The 18784-nt window shown below is 38.5% G+C and overlaps 2 protein-coding genes across 2 annotated transcripts; both read right to left on the bottom strand.

Moving 5' to 3' along the window:
- Window positions 1-534: 534 nt before the first annotated feature.
- On the bottom strand, window positions 535-10488 carry LOC139730120 (uncharacterized). The gene is made up of 8 exons (XM_071641023.1): window positions 10444-10488; window positions 8235-8373; window positions 7108-7260; window positions 6000-6166; window positions 5305-5423; window positions 3382-3806; window positions 862-1048; window positions 535-622 (listed from the first exon to the last, which is right to left on the bottom strand). Exons 1-8 carry the CDS (start codon window positions 10486-10488, stop codon window positions 535-537), a joined length of 1323 nt encoding a protein of 440 aa, XP_071497124.1.
- A 3306-nt stretch (window positions 10489-13794) lies between these two features.
- Window positions 13795-16782, bottom strand: LOC139730111 (uncharacterized). Its single transcript, XM_071641015.1, has 3 exons — window positions 16588-16782; window positions 14556-14693; window positions 13795-14078 (listed from the first exon to the last, which is right to left on the bottom strand). The coding sequence occupies exons 1-3, from the start codon at window positions 16749-16751 to the stop codon at window positions 13838-13840; spliced, it is 543 nt and encodes a 180-aa protein (XP_071497116.1). The 5' UTR covers window positions 16752-16782; the 3' UTR covers window positions 13795-13837.
- Window positions 16783-18784: the final 2002 nt, after the last annotated feature.

Raw genomic sequence — 18784 nt, 5'->3', positions numbered from 1 at the left:
AAGCCTTAGTAAAAAATTACATTCATGCAACAAGAGTAGTGAAATGAAAGCTTCAGATCTGATATTACTAAACGCTACTCTGTGAGAAGCAAAGACAATTAGTTTCATCTCTTATTATTTTGAGAATGGAACCAATTCCATTCCCTCAGGAATGTTTGTAAAACAAACCGGCAATGCCTGCACAAGGATAAATTTCAGAGCCTTGATTTATTTTAACAAATACCTGAATTTTCTCACTCTGTCAAGGACAGTAACATTTTTTGACGTGTTCATACAATGCTTTAATTTTGTATTTGGAAACAACTAGGAAAAATATCATCTTATATCTGAACTCATAAAAATCTGATGACAGTAGACCTTCATATGCTTTCATCATAAAAGCAGGATTATAATATACCAGTAAGATTACAAAATTTGTATTGCTATTTCTAACCAGTCAGAGTGGCATCTTTCAAGGATGGTCCAAACTGGGCCAGGAAGTCTCTCAGCTGACCCTCCAGCAGTCTTGTCATCTCGTTGGCAGATTCCTCCTCACTAGACCTCCCATCTCGGTGTAACCGTGACGACGACGAGGGTGATGATGATGATGATGATGAGAGATGAGTTCTCTTTGGCACAGCTGCTGCAGTGAAAGGAGGTGACTTAGAAGATGCGGGGGTTGGGAGTGATAATGGAGGAGATGATAATGATGATGACGGAGATGATGATGATGATGATGATTTTGATTTGGATGATTTTGATGCTGAATGGTTTGAAAATGAAAACGATGAGGATGGCAGTGTTCTGGTGGCAACGTTTGACAATGACACTTCATGATTTTTTAATCTCTCATTCTCTGGTGATGAGCTTGACGAGCTGGACCGTCCTGGCTTGGCTGCCAGCCATCCGTTCTCTTTGTTGCTCACATCTCTCAGCTCCCAGTCGGGTGGCTCCCTATGGGATGGGTCCTCTATGGCCTCAACGGCATGGATTGCAAGCCGTTTGAAAACTGCCCTCTCACTCTTGTCCAGCTTCCTTCCCAAGCAGCTCTCAAACTTTGGTCTCAGCTCTATGGAGAATAGAGACGGACAGAGATATTATACCAGTCATATTCACATAGTATATATAACACATTACCGGTATATATATGTATATATTGTCTGTTGAGAATGAGAAGGGCGTCAAGTTGTCTTGAACACTATGGGTTTTGTGACAACTTAACGCCCTTATCATTCTCAACAGACGATATAATTTGACAGAGCTTCCACCACCCCCTCCCCCCCCCAAAAAAAAAAAAAAAGTAAAATCAAATAAATTCTGTAAAGCAAGATATATTTTTTGCATTATGAAATTTTTGCGAATTGGAACCGATGGCCTTTTTGATGGCATGAAATTCTCACTGATAGCCACTGGCATTCAATGCATATAATGTAGACCAGAACTTTTGTACGCATTCTAATTTCTCGAATTTTGGCTCTTGCAAAATCAGAATGCATGCAAACATTTCTGGTTTTACAGTAAACAGAAAGAGAAACTTTAGGTTTTATAAAAGCATATAAGTTTTAATGAGTTGTTTTCTGTTGGTATACTCCATTGTTTATGAGTATTCTGTGTGTTCATGTGTGTGCTTGTATATGCAAAACAGACTTTAATAACATGTCTCCCAGTTTAAGAAATCTCTGAGAGTTCATCCTCAGAATCCTTCAGCCCAATGAAATAGTCTTTTAAAAAATAATGCAGAAAAAAAAAACATATTGTAGGGTTTATTCTACGTTGCTGTAAAATATAATGGTATGTGTATACACAGTTCAGCATCTGAAGACTCTTCACACACTAAAAACAACAAGGAAAAGTAGAAATTACGCGGTGCATAATATATGTCCCCGCCGGAAGTAGCATTTTGTAGCAAAATGTACAATAAGGGTCAAAAATCAAGGTCAAAGGTCAAAGAAGTCGAAGGTCAAAATTCTGTGTAGAAGTTTGGAAGCCCTCACCTAGTGCCATCACATAAAGCAAACGGAATCGAAATCGGGTTAGAAATGGCGAAGGAGTAGCATTTTGTAGCCAATGTACAATATAGGTCAAAAATCAAGGTCAAAGGTCAAAGAAGTCAAAGGTCAAAATTCTGTGAAGAAGTTTTGAAGCCCTCACATAGTGCCATCACATAAAGCAAACGGAATCAAAATCGGGTTAGAAATGGCGAAGGAGTAGCATTTTGTAGCAAAATGTACAATACAGGTCAAAAAATCAAGGTCAAAGGTCAAAGAAGTCAAAGGTCAAAATTCTGTGTAGAAGTTTGGAAGCCCTCACCTAGTACCATCATATAAAGCAAACAGAATCGAAATCGGGTTAGAAATGGCGAAGGAGTAGCATTTTGTAGCAAAATGTATAATATAGGTCAAAAATCAAGGTCAAAGGTCAAAGAAGTCAAAGGTCAAAATTCTGTGTAGAAGTTTGGAAGCCCTCACCTAGTACCATCATATAAAGCAAACAGAATCGAAATCGGGTTAGAAATGGCGAAGGAGTAGCATTTTGTAGCAAAATGTATAATATAGGTCAAAAATCAAGGTCAAAGGTCAAAGAAGTCAAAGGTCATAATTCTGTGTAGAAATTTTGAAGCCCTCACCTAGTGCCATTACATGAAGCAAACGGAATCGAAATCGGGTTAGAAATGGTGAAGGAGTAGCATTTTGTAGCCAATGTACAATATAGGTCAAAAATCAAGGTCAAAGGTCAAAGAAGTCAAAGGTCAAAATTCTGTGTAGAAGTTTTGAAGCCCTCACCTAGTGCCATCACATAAAGCAAACGGAATCGAAATCGGGTTAGAAATGGCGAAGGAGTAGCATTTTGTAGCAAAATGTACATTACGGGTCAAAAAATCAAGGTCAAAGGTCAAAGAAGTCAAAGGTCAAAATTCTGTGTAGAAGTTTTGAAGCCCTTACCTAGTACCATCACATAAAGTAAACGGAATCGAAATCGGGTTAGAAATGGCGAAGGAGTAGCATTTTGTAGCAAAATGTACAATATAGGTCAAAGGTCAAGGTCAAAGGTCACAACTGAAATTCTGTGTAGAAGTTTCAAAGCTCCCATGTAGTGCTCTCATATAAAGCAAACAGAATCAAAATCGGCTCCTAAATGACAGAGAAGTAGCAAATTGAACATTTTGATCACACACGGACGCACACATGGACGCACGGACACACGGACGCACGGACGGACACACACACGTACAGAGCCCGTTTCATAGTCCCCTGCTCGAACTCGTTCGGCGGGGACAATAAAAACATACCATCCCAGCCATCTAAATTTGAATATTTGTTTGTGTCAGGATCAAATATGCACCTCTCACTTTTGACTTTGTGTGGCACATAAACATAACACAAACCTCATGACCAGTCTCACCTGCTAGTGTGGTATCTTTTAAGGCCGGCCCCACGTGGGCCAGAAACTCCCTCAGCTGACCCTCCAGCAATCTCCTGGCCTCATCCGGAGGTTCATCCAGGACTGATCTCTTTTCCCGTCTTCCTTTCGAATGGGAGGATTTTGGGACTGTCTCCTCAGATAGAGCTGGTGCCCTGACCTCTGCGGGTAATGTACGCAAAAGCGATGGTGGTGGTGCTGCTGCTGCTGCGCCTTTCGCCCTTTCATTCTCCTCCTTCAGTGATGACTTCAATGCAGTTGAAGTGGGTCCAGGACTTCCCTTTCTTTCCGAGGCTGCCAGTATCAACTTTGCGGCTCGTCCGAGAGACTGGCCACTTGAGGACTTTGCCTCTGATGTTGATTCGATCTTGACGAGGCGGCTCTTCAGGTCAGCAGCTGCAGCACTTCTGTTGAGGGAATTCAAAAGAGGAATTTCAGCAAACCTAAACCGCAAGCATATGAACACAAGAGGGCATCCTTCAAAAATTTGTCATCATTCCACTATTACCGTGTGTCACATGATCATAAATGAATATGGGATTCTGCCGCTATAACAACAAAATGTATGCAACATTGTAATAAATGTGATTAGATTGAGCCTGTCCACTCTTGGTAAAAAAAAATAAAAAATTGTGTCAGCTAAAGAAACTAGTGTTTGCACAAACATTTACATCACAATTATTGATTACAAAGTATACAAACTTAACATTTTAACTTTGGAGTCAAAAAGGATAAACTGGGTATAAAATATTCAAAAGACTGGAAGACAAAAACAATGTTAGAATTCAAAACATTTAGCAAAAAACAAATTAAAAAAAAGAAGACCTGGACACATGGTGGGTATTACAGATTAATAAAACTTGGTTGGCCTCTCTTGTACTGTACAAACACTGGGCACATACCATCTACACACCTCAAAAGTATAGAAACAGTCTGATATCTTGCACAGTAATGGAGTACCCCATGGAAGGAACATGGGATATGACTGATGTGTGTGAGCATGTTTCCCCTGTATATGGTCTTCGTATGCTTAAAATATCAGGGAAATTCAGAGGTCACAAGAAGCACGGAATCACTTTCGAAACAGAACACAAAAATAGGTTCTCTTACAACCTTCAACGGTCTTTAATTGCAATTTCCATTCATGGGGTGTATACATTATTCATGATAAGTATAAACGCCATACACCTTTTACAGAGTCAACAATTATACCACTTGAAAACTCTTCTAATAAAAAGTGCTTGGGCTGAAACAGTCCATGTCACACATTCATCTCCTAAGCTTCCCTCAATATTCACAGAAGTAACAACATGCCAAAATATTGTCTCCAGCAACACAGACACAGTGAATATTTGTCTTGTGGGTAGGAAATAGCTACCTTTACTTCAAAAAAGGAACAACGCTTATTTCTCAGTTTGGCGAAGTGGTTATCAATTGTAAATTCAACAACACCCAAAATGCCGAACACAGAGACTCCAACTCTCCCGTTTTCGACAGGAGATCTCCCGCCGAAAGCCCATTTTTGCAAAATCTCCCGTTCTCCCGCTTGAGATTTAATTTCTCCCGCCCTGGCTCTGTGTCTCCCGCTTGAAATGATTTCTTACTTAATATCATTGTATGTTGAAAAATAAGCCTTAGATAGCACGAGAGAGCATCTAGAACCCTAGAGCGTCCAGGGTCCTTTAGCGGGCCCTGGACCCCGGCCGCAAGGAACTTAGCACTTCGCGCACATCAAATTGGAGTCTCCCATTTGCTAGGGGTTTCAGGTGGGAGAATCTCCTGATCAGAAGGTGCTTGGGGTTGGAGTCTCTGCGAACAAGTTGTGATTCTTGAAATACAAGGGTATAGTATTTACAGTAACTTTAAATTGTCTGAAAATGAATACTTTTTACACTTTGCACTTACTCTCCTTTGTTGATTGCAGCAAATGTCTTTTTAAAAGCTGTGTTAGACTTCCATGATGGTGTGAGGTGTTGGGTCTTCTTCTGCTGGCTTGGAGCTTCCCTGACTGACTGCTTTGTCTCCTGTTTTGTTTATTTAAAAAAAAAATCCTCAAAATATGCACACATAAGACATCAACTTGCCCTCTCATGGGAATCAAAAGTACTTGAAGGGACAGGAACATATGTGTCATCCTGCTCTATGTTGTATGGATTGAATCAAAACAGTATGCAGTAGCATTACTACATGCATGATCCTCTGAAAATGGTTTTTGAAATATTCTGAATTTTGCATTCCTGATTAATACCCACCAGTTACCTTTGAAACTTTGTTCAGTTTACTTAAGTTTTCTTTTCTTTTGTTGGTGAGAAACTCTTTAGAAAGGCAATTCCTTTGTCCACATCCCTTTCGGCTCAAACTGCTACTGCTGGTTGGTGCCCACTTGGACCTTTCCAAGATGATCAAAATCTATTAGCACCAATTGTAAGTTTCTGATAAACAAGAGTGCATGACAGCAAAAGAATTGAGCCAAACAGGAACAGATCAAGCAGCTCAAGGTGCTAACTTAGAGTGCCTCAATTAATCCTGAAAATGACTTACTTCCTTCTGGCTCTCAAAGAGATGAGAGTGAACAAGTGATTACCCAGCAGTTCACTCACCCCGTTGTTAAGTGATTGGCGTGGGGTTGCTGACCCCTCCGTCTTGTCCCCCGTTGAGCTGACCGTGATGAATGCCAGTCCAAACTGGGCGTCCTTCTTGAACAGCTGGCGGCAAATGACCTTTACCCTATCCCAGTAGTCATCGCGCACGTCCGCACAAAGCTGGTCTGCACAGAATTATTGCAGTGTTGTTCATAAGTTGGAGACACTACAAAATCAAATTTATATAAATGGCCAAAACACAATTGCCTTGACCAGGAGCATCAGATTAAAGATATTTGTATGGGAAAATGGATTAATAATTTTACAGTCATGACCAGAGAGACATATATGGTAGTAATTTCAGCAAACAGCATGACAATCTGACAGTTAGCTTGAGCACGAGCCTGTCAGGTCAAACCTGTTCAATTTTCATTACTTCTCTGTCATTGAGATGAAAACTATGATTTCTGTTGATCAGTATAAATAGGACTTGACGTCCCTTGTCTTGGATGATGTGTCAAATATAACATGAAAATATATCTTGAGTGGAGATATGATTTGAACATTTCTCTCATAGAAAGGTGATACAACAAATGAATTATGTTAGAAGCTCCTCAATTATCAAAATAACTGAGAAGTATTTCTTTTCACAATAATGCACATATATGCACAATAAACACAGAGCCCTGCTACATGCTGACAAACTCATATATCTTTTTTTGTCTCATATTCTTGCACTCAGGTGCCACCTGTTTCAATGCCTTTATTCAAGTGAATTTAGTTTGGGGCAAAATATTTTTAGATTATTATACTGACAATGATATTCCTTTTTTGATAAATTCGTTTTACTTCTACTTCTGTCACAACTGGGAACTTAAAACAACAACCTAGATATCTTCTGTAAATGTCACTGTCAAACCTTTTTTTTTTTTCCAACCTGGTATGTGACTTATGGAAACCTGGGACGATTAGCACACATTTCAATACCTTATTTTCACAAAACGTATTTGCATGTCATAAAATTATGGGTGGAAAACTAGTATGAAAATGATTGAGAAAGTTTATTCATGCTGCAGTACTTCAGAATACTTAATTTTGTGCACCCAAATGCACTGCAGGACATTACCTCTGGTGAACATTTTCACGCCAGTCTTGTTCTTGCCCAGCTTGCTGTCCATTGGGGTCATGCAACTTGTGGTTGGGACTATTGTCTGGAAGTCCATGTCTGTGGCAGATGACCGTCGCACCTGGATCTCGATCAGGGCCGAGCCATAGTTACCTGGAATGTCAATGGCGTAAGGATTACAATGTGTCGTCAAACTTATGCTTTGCACTGCAGGAGGTTAGGTAGAAAAATAAATGGGTAACACTGAGCAGAGTGAATGTCATTCAACTCTTACCAGCCTGCACTGGGGGGAAAAATAACAATACAGATAAAACAGACTGAACACACTAATAACTTCCAGCTACATGATATAATATTTTCATATGCTGCTCCAGTGAACGACTCAATCCATAAAGGCCATGAGATCTGCTTCTTTGCAAATTACAGTAAAAGTGGATATTTTCGCGCGACTAGTTTTTCACGCTTGGCCGGATAAGAAGAGTTTCGCGTGTTTTTAATTACGCGGAATCAAGACGTCAACTACTGGAACATATGGCATGCAAAAATATTCGCGTGCTTTTATTTTCGCGCTAGCTTCTGGTTGCACGAAATGCGCGAAAATTCAAACAATGCGAACATTTCCACTTTTACAGTACAAGCTGTAAAACCAGTAACAATCGCTTAATGAAACTTTCACAAAGTGGTGCCAACATCCTTTTTCAAGGCATACAACTTTTGCTACTTGCCACTGGTATTCAGTGCATTGTGTAGACAAAAAACTGTTGCATGCATTTGACTTTCCTAAATTTTGTTTACTCTTTGCAAAATTCACTGAAGTTTCATGCGAGCGAAAATGTCCGGATTTACAGTATTCAGCCCATTCATCATGACTGCTTGAAATGCCATAACTGCTATGTATTCTCTCTTGTGTGAGTGGCCTCTATGGGAAATGTGTTTGTTTGGGTTTTTTCCCCTTGTATACATGTAAATCAAATACCAAGGCCTAAAAGGTACATAAAAAATATGAGCAAGAGATGAGTTTGTAATGACAGAGAAGGAGAAGACAGAGAAAGATCAATAGCGCATGGTAGCCAAATAAATGAAATTTGAAATTATTGCCATGATAGATAGGAAAAGCTGATCCTTACCAATATCGATGAAACCAATCTTGACCGCCCTTTCCAGCTGAATTTCCACCTGGACTGACCCTGATCGATCCCCTGGGGCACAGAGCCAACGTCGCCATTGACTCGGTCCAAGTAAATTTTCTGCTCGGTGGATAGAATCCTATTGTGAGGTATACAAAACAAAAAAAGTGATGAAAAAATATAAAGAGCTAGTAGATAGCAAATGCTTTCAAAACAAGATGTATATTCCTTTCTTCCTTTACTTCAAAAAATTAGAATGCTGAGGGTATGCCAATTCAATGTGAAACATTTATTTTGAATGTACCACACTTACTGATAAGTAGCGACAAGCTAATCTTTAGCCCCCAAATTAATGAATAAACATGTAATCGCAAGAAGGAAAAAAGAAAGCAACTTGGTTAAAGTGGGACAACTTTACCATTTCTCAATTCTTCTTGGTCAATTACTGACAGATTACTACTTCAAATGCACTAGAATATTTCCTCACAAACAACAGACGACTTCCAAGGCAAGCAGTGATGCACAGCTGTGTAGTGATTGCATGCCTTTTAGTTTTTCAAACTGAGGGTGACACTATAAACTTGCTGTCACTCCACTCATCAATATTTTAGCAGTGTTCATGTTTGACTGTGAGATGAAAACTCCAGAGATGTCAAGGCCAGAGACCAGTAAAGCTTGAGATTTTGCGATATGTCAGCGCCACCAGAAAAAATGAAGTGAGAGAATGGGAGGAGGGGGAAGGGTACATGTGGGGGGGGGGGGGGGCGTAAAGGAGCTTTAACATTTCCAAGCTCTAAATGATGTGATCTGGTGCATACTAAATGTAATACTTCAGACAAAAAAATGTATCAAACTGTGACTCTATTGGTGGCTGAAATTCATTTTTGTATGTGTGTCTGTGTGTGTGTGTTTTGGGGGATTTATTTTGTGAGGCATGAGAAAAACCTTGACTGGCTTGTGAGTGTGAGAAAAAAGAAAGACCACCGAGCTCAGTGAGACTTAACAACACACATGTATGAAACTTGTTTGCGTTCTCTTGGTTTGGTCTGGGTGAATCCATATGCAATGATATCAATTTGTGACGATGCATGATATGGCAACTCAGAAAGCACAGAATTCAGAATATGTGCATGGCCACATATCATCAGGGTCTATCCAATTATTGTCCAAACAAATCGATTTTGTGGCCCCTAGCTATAGCTAAAGGGAAAGCCCCTGGACTCTGTCTCTGGATTGCCCAAGAAATAAAATGTGCACCTTGTAATAAAAAGTTTAAAATAGAGACATTTATCAAAGTCATCAAACAAAATCACAAACAGCAGATTCTAACTTTACACAGCAGTGCCATGCTGTTGCAGCGAAGTGACAGCAGACTAGCAGTCTTAAACTGTTAGCACTCTAACGTTACTCTCCATTCCAGTTGAGCATGACTCAACTAACCCCGGTCCCCGGGCCGGGGCGCTCCTTCACAGCAGTTATCTTATTGTGGTGTTCGGGCTGGTTGCAGTCCTAGTTAAGATCTAGAACTAGATAGATCTGTGGACTGGACTGAAGATCTAACAACACCCTATAAAGTTGCTATCAAACTATCGTTTAAGTTTATTAAGGATTTTTAAAATTTACATCCTACCTACATTTTGTATCTCACACTGTATTGCTATCCAGAATCCATGTTGACAACATCACACGCACACAAGACTAGTTGGTAGATCTAAGTTGTTAGACTAGAGTCTAACGTTAGAGACGTAACCCGTTAGAGTCGATGACACGATGTCTCGTAAGTCGTATCAATCACTCAGACTCAGTGACAGTGCAGTGGTTCACACAAAATAAATGTCATATTGTATATATCATGATCACACAGAAGCATATAAATTGAAATTTATATGCCTCTGACTAACACTCTGGATCTTTACTTTTTGTATTGCTTTACCTTAGAATTTAGAACCTTCAATTTAATACATATAAACATAGTCATACCATACCACAGCACAGTCATTATAAAATTGCGTCCACAGATATTCAGATAGGTGGGACTAAAAGAACCAGACTCATCTCTACACGTAAATTTACACAGTATACACAACCCAAAGTGATTGACGTGTGGATTAATCAGTCAATAATCAGCCAAATAGACACTCAGTAACTTAGACCAGTGTACCAAGTCGTAAATTACGGTAAGATGGATTATTTTCTAAAATAAACTTACCTGGGAGCTGAAAGAAACGACATTTTTGAGCTTCACTGGAGCCATCGCTTCGCGGATTTTATAATTGAAAGTCGCGCGCTTCGCGACTTCAGCCAGCAGCAAACCTTGATTAAAATAGCGCGCGATCGGCAAATTCATTCAGTGTGTGTACGTGTACGTGTGCTGTGAGTGTACACGACTCCGAGAATCGTGTGTGCGTGGATCACACAGAAGAACTTATATACTGTAAAAGTGGATATTTTCGCGCGACTAATTTTTCGCGCTTGGCCGAGTCAGAAGAGTTTCGCGTGTTTTTAATTTGGCGGAATCAAGACGTCGCGCACAGGAACGCATGGCAAGCAAAAATATTCGCGTGCTTTTATTTTCACGCTAGTTTCTGGTTGCGCGAAATGCGCGAAAATTTCAACACCGCGAAAATTTCCACTTTTACAGTAATCGCCGTCATTTATATCGCGACTCTTTTCAGGGAGACGGCGGGGCTGAGGGCTGGGGGCTGGGGGCTGTAACCCCCTCCCCCCCCCCCCCCCCGTTTTGGTCCTGTAAAAGTTTATTTGATGAAAACTGACCTTGAAATGGCTGAGATATCCAAAAGCGATCCTAATAAAATTGACAGACCACAACTTTTATTGGAATATCTTTGTTTTACCTTGTTTTTAGATATCTCAGTCATTTCACAACTGATTTTCATCAAATAAACTTTTGATTCCACCTCAAAATTGTATGCTCTTTAACAAAGAGTGGTTTCTAAATATCTCGCAAAACGTGACAAGCTGAATCCTCACCTCAACCAGTACTGTACAGTCCCTCTAAGGGGGGACGCATGCGCCCCCTCCATTTTTTCTTTTTATTTCTTTGGATCCGCCACTGTATCCTCAGTAGTCTGAATTAATTCGTCAGGCTTTACCAATAAGCATGACAGTAGATTTCATCTTTTTTTTTTCTGTTTGTTTGTTGTTGTTTTTTCAAAGAACATCAAACGAAAGCACAAAGCTGTAAACCCTAAAATATTGCAGGTGGCTGAATTTGTGATTGAAAATCACATTGACAGAACAAGGAAAAAAAAAAAACAATCCCTCTTTTCATCAGAAAAGGAAGCGATATCCTACATCATAATTAGGGACATACAGCGCACTTGTAAAATGGGAGGCTATATTTTTATCATGAGTTATTTGTTTCACAAATGTCAGTTGACTCACAACACTTTGTGAAAATTAAAACACTGTGACACATATTACAAGTACAGTTGTACAGTATTCAGCTACTACACGATCATAATATATGCAATTGATATGTGCATATAATAATGAATGATCATGTGGTTAGCTAATTAGAATGTATATAAGTTTATACCCTTTTTCTTGAAATGTAAAACGCTAACGGTTTATGTATGTATTTATTATGTAGCATAATGATCAGACTGTAAATCAATGTGGAGCATCCACACCTAAGACTGACATGCTAAAAGGCAGCATTGAAGCATCTGTGTCATTTTGAATCAAAATATTTGTTGCCATAACGTCAAATTCTTCCTCATCTAAAATGGATTAAATTCAGTGGTACACAAAGTATGGGAAGCAACCCCCATTATGAAATGGTAGTTGGTTTTTACAAAGTAAAATCACAAACATACATCTTGGTGTATCTTGCCTTTGTTGAGATATTCCATTCAAAAATCATACGGAGAATTACACACTGATGCATGATTATAGTCAAAACTATTCTTTTATTATCAAAACATCTCATTTTTCATGTGACAACAAACTTCAGTGTCCATAAACAATGGAACCTGAAACAAAACTGAACATAACAAATTAATTATGAAATGAAATAGTGAAAAAAAATCCATGACTGACACATTAATACAAAGAAACCAAAGTAATGTAAATATTTGCTCAATAATCTTATTCTGCCACATTTTTTCCTGATGGAATCCCATTTTCTTTGCTCATTTTTCCACTAATAAATTTTTCAACAGTTAGCACTGCAAGACATAGCTTTCTGATAAGCTGGCATATAATGTACCTCTTGGCATTGTTATATATAACTTAAACTCATGAACATATGCAAATGATTCACAGTTTATTTCTAATACTAATTTTAATTCAATGTGGCCCTATGCAAAAAGAAGGCTAATGAAAAGCAACTCTGAACTTATAATCCTACTGAATTATCCACTGTCCTTAGCAAATTATAATGTCCCACGCCATACAGAGGCAATTCAGAAATATTTTTGAACAAAACAATTCTGAAATATTACAAACAAATTATGTTTTTCTAAACTGGCCTGAAGGGGAAAATTAGTCCCATGAAAGTTGGTACAATTATACTTTACTGTGGGAATATGCTTGTACTCTCAATCTTGTCTAATAACTTGTGTAAATACCAGTAAAATGTGGTAGATTCTCTTGAAGTGTCCCTTTTTGCCATCCTTGCATCAACTGTCTTTGATACAATAACTTGAGTTAATAAATTATGAGTCAGGTAAGAACATTTAACATCTCTGCATCTGTTGAATGTAACTCTTACTTCAGTTATAAATCTAGACTAACTTTTGACACTTCTCAAATGCACACAGTACTTGACAAGTTGGTGCATTAAATTGTGTCTTTCAATCTGAATTTGAGAGATAATCAGTGCAAGATGTGAAATAACAATATATCTATCTTTTCAACAAAAAGAAGTCTTTGGCATATCTTACCAAATCTCTTTGGTTTCACTCAAGGCACTTAATAATGTCTAAGATAACACTTTGGACTTGATAATCCATGTATTGCACTATTTTATTGTTATCAATAATGAATGATTATATAACAAAAATTTTCACCCCTGAGTAGTTTGATCTTATCACATGTCTTGCACAACGGGCTATCCACAGAAGGTAGAAAATGGGATTGAATTAAATTTTATAACCTACTGGAACATAAGGCTGATTTTGAACTATGAGAGAATCTTTTGGAACAGAATGATATTCTGTGAAAATACAAGGATGAAATATACATTCAGCAAAAAATTCAGACTATAAACTGAATTTTAGGGACTCTAACTAATTCATGCATTATACATTGCTCCATCCACTCAGTGTTAAAGAGAGCTGCACAGCAATGTCTACAGATGTAATAGATGAATTTAGTGACATACAAATAGCTCTTTCTCTTCAGGTCCAGCTATGTGAAATCAAAGTGAACCATTTTGTGAAGAAAATAAAACAAATTTTTATCACTTTAGATGTATTTGGTGAACTTGTACACACGTACAATGATGGACCGATTGCTTTTTCTATTTTTTCTTTATCTATTTAACTCACACACTCATTCATACACACACACACACACACACACACATACACACACACATACACACACACACACACACACACACACAAATGCTTTCACTATCAGTCCATTTTGGACATGTACTCCACAACATTTGCTATGCGCTGCAGTATGTCATTTTGTGATTCCTTGGCTCGCCGCTCCGTGAACGAGCTTGTTGGCCACGGACACGTTATCCTGCTGGTGGAGCTCAAGTAGACACCAGGGCCCTTGTGCCCCTCCCGCGGCTCGATCGCCCAAGTCACCTGACCAATCACGGTGCCATACCAAATGGAGTAGCTGAAGGTCAAGGCCTCATCAGGTCTGCATATATGAAAAGAAAAAAAGGAAAGAAAAATGTCTAGGAGCTACTGAAGCATTTTTCACTGATAAAAAGTTTTTCCTAGGGAGCTGGAAACAATGTACATTCATAATCAGCACTGCACTGCAATGGTCGGGCAGTCCCTGACCAGTAAAAATCACCGTCGGACCAGTAACTTTTTCAAAAATGGACCAGCAAAAAATTTGAACAACTGGGTACATGGTCCAAAAGACAGATAGGACCACTAAAAAAATGGGTTACTGTGCAGCCCTGCTTTGGGGAATAGGTTTATCCTTGCATCAAGAAAACAAAGCTTTAAACCTGGCCAGACAAAAAAAAGCAAAACAAAACAAAACAAAAAACAGCAAAAATGGAAACAGCTTTCATCTTCCCTCCCCAATGCCATACTGCTAGAATAGGGCTGATAATGGTATGATAGCTTCTAACTACACAGGTACAATTTGTAGCGCACCACTCACTTCGTGAATTCCATCTTGACTTCAAAAAGAAGAGGAAAAGTCCAGTTCCACATCACTGGAATATGCTCCTCAATATTGTGAAATTCTGTCACCACTCCCTCTGGCGATGTCTCTTTCCTCACAAGCTTTGTCGAGACACTGCAGAAAGAGATGATCAAGAGGTCAAAGTAAATGTATTGGTAGTTTGTTTTTTTTCCTTTTTCAAGGCCAACAGTATCCATCTTATCCATCTTTGTTACAGCTAGTGCAGTATTCTGTTAAAGGACAAGTCCACCTTCATATACATTTAAGGATTGAGAGAATGCAGCAATATTAGAACACATCAGTGAAAGTTTGAGGAAAATTGGACAATCCGTTCAAAAGTTACAAATATTTTAAGTATCTGCGCAGTCACTGCTGGAAGAGAAGAATACTACAGTGTATGATGTCACATGCGTACAACTATACACGGAAAATAAAAAGAGAATTTCACAAAACTTTACTTTTTGAATAAAGTGCACATTTCTTCGACTTGCTACCATAAGTTGATATATGTTAAGGGTAATATTATTCCCCCTGCCTTCTGAAAGAGAGAAGTCAAGTGTTCTTGAAAAATGGAAATATGTTGAATTTTCTTTATTCTTTCTTTATATCGTTGTACTCATGTGACATCACAAGCTATGGTAGTCTTTTCATCCAGCCGTGACTGAGCAGAAACTTCAAAAATTCATAACTTTTTAACTGATTGTCCGATTTTGCTCAAACTCTCACTGATGTGTGCTACTAATATTGCTGCATTCACTCAACCCACATGTCTATGAAGATGAACTTGTCCTTTAAACTTTCCCTCCCGAAGACTTAATCAGTTTTATGGTTGAAAGATAACATACATATATCAAATCTGAATGTGGAAGACAATGAAGCATGAAAGTCATTGCTGATACATTTCTGACAATAAGCTGCCAATAGTTCTAATGGATAATCACCAGAATACAATAACATTTAAGATCCTCTTTCATCATGACCATTTGGCAGAAAACATGTTCATACACCGCACTCAGTCGACAGCATGCCAGCTAGTTTGCGTACTTTGCTCAAACACAACCCCGCCGAACCCCTTTGTACAGTTCACATTCGGGCCGGTCGCAGTTAAACCCACCCAAGGCGATAGATAGATGGCTAAATGCCACATTCCAATGAAAGCTTCACTCGCCATCCCATTCCTCTCACATGTATCTTGCAGCGCGTGGTAATTGAAAATCAAGCAATGTTCCCGAAGTAGCATTTCAAGTTACTTCTAAAAGTCTCTGTCACTGTTTATGTATGCAAAAGTCATGCCTAGATAAAAATGTATATAGTTATTGGCCATATGAATGATAAATATTTTAAATATTTTGCAAAAGGCATTCCCCCTTTACGGAATTCCAGGATCCGCCCCTATATTGTGTGTGTGTGCGTGTGTGTGTGTTAGTTTGTGTTGTAGGCTACTGTTGACAAATCAAATCAAAACACACAAATAGAGAGACAAAAACAGAAAAACAATTAACTTTCTCTCCACATAGAAACATAACCAAATTTTAGAGATCGGTGAGCTTTGCAATAGCACACCATTAATTGGGCCCTACTGGCTCAAACATGCTGTTGGCCCTTGGGATCAAAGTATTTAACTCAGTCAAATTGAATAAGTTAAGATTGATTTTAAATTATTGTATGCCACTGGTTCCTCTTTTCAGTTTTATCCTCTTCAAATTATCATCAAAATTGACAGAAAAGAAAAATCTTTAGTTTGTCCTTTAACTTTTTTAAACTGTACATGCACGATAGTCTCCAAAATTTTAATTCTTATAAACGGAGTCACACACAGCCTCCATAATTTTAAGTTGAACTTAAAATTCAAGATCAACTTAAATTCTTTGAGAAACACCACCTGGGGTTACAACGCTAGGGCCACGCCAGCAATACCCAGCGCGTACATGTACCTTCACCCATGATTCTGGTGGGGTTATGGTCAATCAGGGTGGTTTATACCTGTACCACCGTGGTGGATACTCACGCAAAGGGATGAAATCTTTGGATTGTGTCCATGCTTGAGATCGACTCGTAGACCTTTTTCGGCTCCTGGTATATGAAAATTCCAGCCTTGATTTCGAAGGTCGACTTCAGGAGCATGAAGTAGACAAAAACGGCCAGAATTGCTACAAACACGAAGTTGTTCATCTTGTTAGACAGATCAGCGGTCAAAACTACCACCACGCATACTATCGGTCATCTCCAGTGGCGGCCGTGGGAAGCGGTCAAGCGTATTAGATCTTTCTCCAAAGCAAGTCGCGCTCCGCTGCGTTCTACAATCTCACGTGCGGGGCTCAATTGTGTGTGGCGCCGTTCCGTTGGTAAAACCATTCGTCAACACTCCGGAATCCCACAGAAGTTAATCATTAATGGAGCGATATTAGCTTTGGTTTTACTGCCGAAATGAAGCCTCAGCTGTGAGAGTGGTTCAGAGGGCAACTAAAGCACATGCACCGAAAGCCCGGTCAAACAACAATGTGAATTTTATAACTGAGACCTAAAAGAAAGAAACAAACCGACAAATTAATCAATAGTCTGCAAAATACATGTACAACCTCTGCTTTTCACGAGCCTCCTCCATTTCCGGCAATTTCGATTTATACGTATTTTCATCAAAGCTACACTGATTATACATTGTTCTTCAGTTCATTGTAGTTTCTCTCTTTTGGCCTATCAACTATGTTGTACTTATTTTGTGTAATAATGTAAATTCTAGTTTGTTATTGTCATCATATTTTTGTTTGTTGGAAATGTCTTTGTTGGAAATGAAGCAAATGAAATTAAATATGTGTATATATATATACACATAGATATATATGTACATGAATATATTATATATATATATATATATATATATATATATATATATATATATATATGTTGTAGTGTCTGTAGAATGAGGACTGTACGGTACCATCAATACAATTTAGGAGAGATTGTCAGTGATGAAAAGGAAATGGTTGTATATATTCAATGTGCATAGAAAACGGGTCATGGGGGAATGTGTATATCTGCTTTTCCTCAAAAAAAAAAGTTGTATGTTCTCATTAACATACAGAATTTAGTGGTATAAGATGCATTTTGTGCTCTTGTCAATTTAATGCTTCATTGAGGCCATACCCTAATTAACACATTACTTTTTCACAAAGGGCAGTATTTGCATTTTCTTTACATATTATTATGGTTTTAATTCATAATCCCCCCAAACTATCATTTATTCTGCATTTACCCCTATGGCTGGAAATGGCATACATACATACATACATACACACACACACACACACCGTATTTATACATACATACAGTTGATACACCGGTATGTACACTCATACATATATAAATTATAACGACACATTCAATACTGTAATTCTGTGTTACTCTGCATGTCTTTGCAATATCAGCAACAAGTAAGGGCAAGTTCACCTCCATAGAAATGGGAAGTGAGTGAATGCAGCAATTTCAGTGGAACACATCTGAAATCTTGAGAAAAATCAGACAATCTGTTCAAAAGTTATGAATTTTTAAAGTTTTTGTGCATTCACTGCCGGATGAGAAGACTACTACAGTTTTTGATGCCACATGCGTAGAATGATATAAGAAAAATATTAAGAGAATTTCACAAAATTATTATTCGAAAGTAGTACACACTCTCTTGGCTTCTCATTGACGCATGTTAAAAGGCGATATTATTCCCGCTGCCTTCTGGAAAAGGAAAATTAAGTGATGCTTTGTTAAGCGAGAAAAGTGAAAATATGTAGAATTTTCTTCATATTTTCTTATCTGTTCTATACATGTGACATCACAAGTTGTAGTACCGGTAGTCCAGCAATGGCGATACTGAAACTTCAAAAATTCATAAATTTCGAACGGGTTGTCCAATTTTCCTCAAACTTTCACTATTAAATGTATTCTTAATATCACTGCATATTCTTAATTCACATGTATATGAAGGTGAACACTCTTTATATTTCTGTGATTTTGTACACTGATATAATCAGACGCATCTGGGCAATTACCCCCGAAGGGCAATTACCCCCCGGCTAAATACTGGTTAGTGGTAAGCTTAGAGTAAAAATTAGGCTTAGGGTTAGGGTTAGGAGTTTGAGTTAGGGATAGGATTAGGTTCCGGATTAGGATGAGGATTAGGGCCAGGGGAAGGGTGAAGGGTAATTGCCCAGAAG

Source organism: Diadema antillarum, unplaced genomic scaffold (assembly GCF_040938485.1).
Source record: "Diadema antillarum isolate AM-2024a unplaced genomic scaffold, OU_Dant_1.0 seq00000292_RagTag, whole genome shotgun sequence".
NCBI classification, from domain to species: domain Eukaryota; kingdom Metazoa; phylum Echinodermata; class Echinoidea; order Diadematoida; family Diadematidae; genus Diadema; species Diadema antillarum.
The sequence above is the reverse complement of the archived record's forward strand: the minus strand, read 5'-3'. Positions and strand labels throughout refer to the sequence as shown.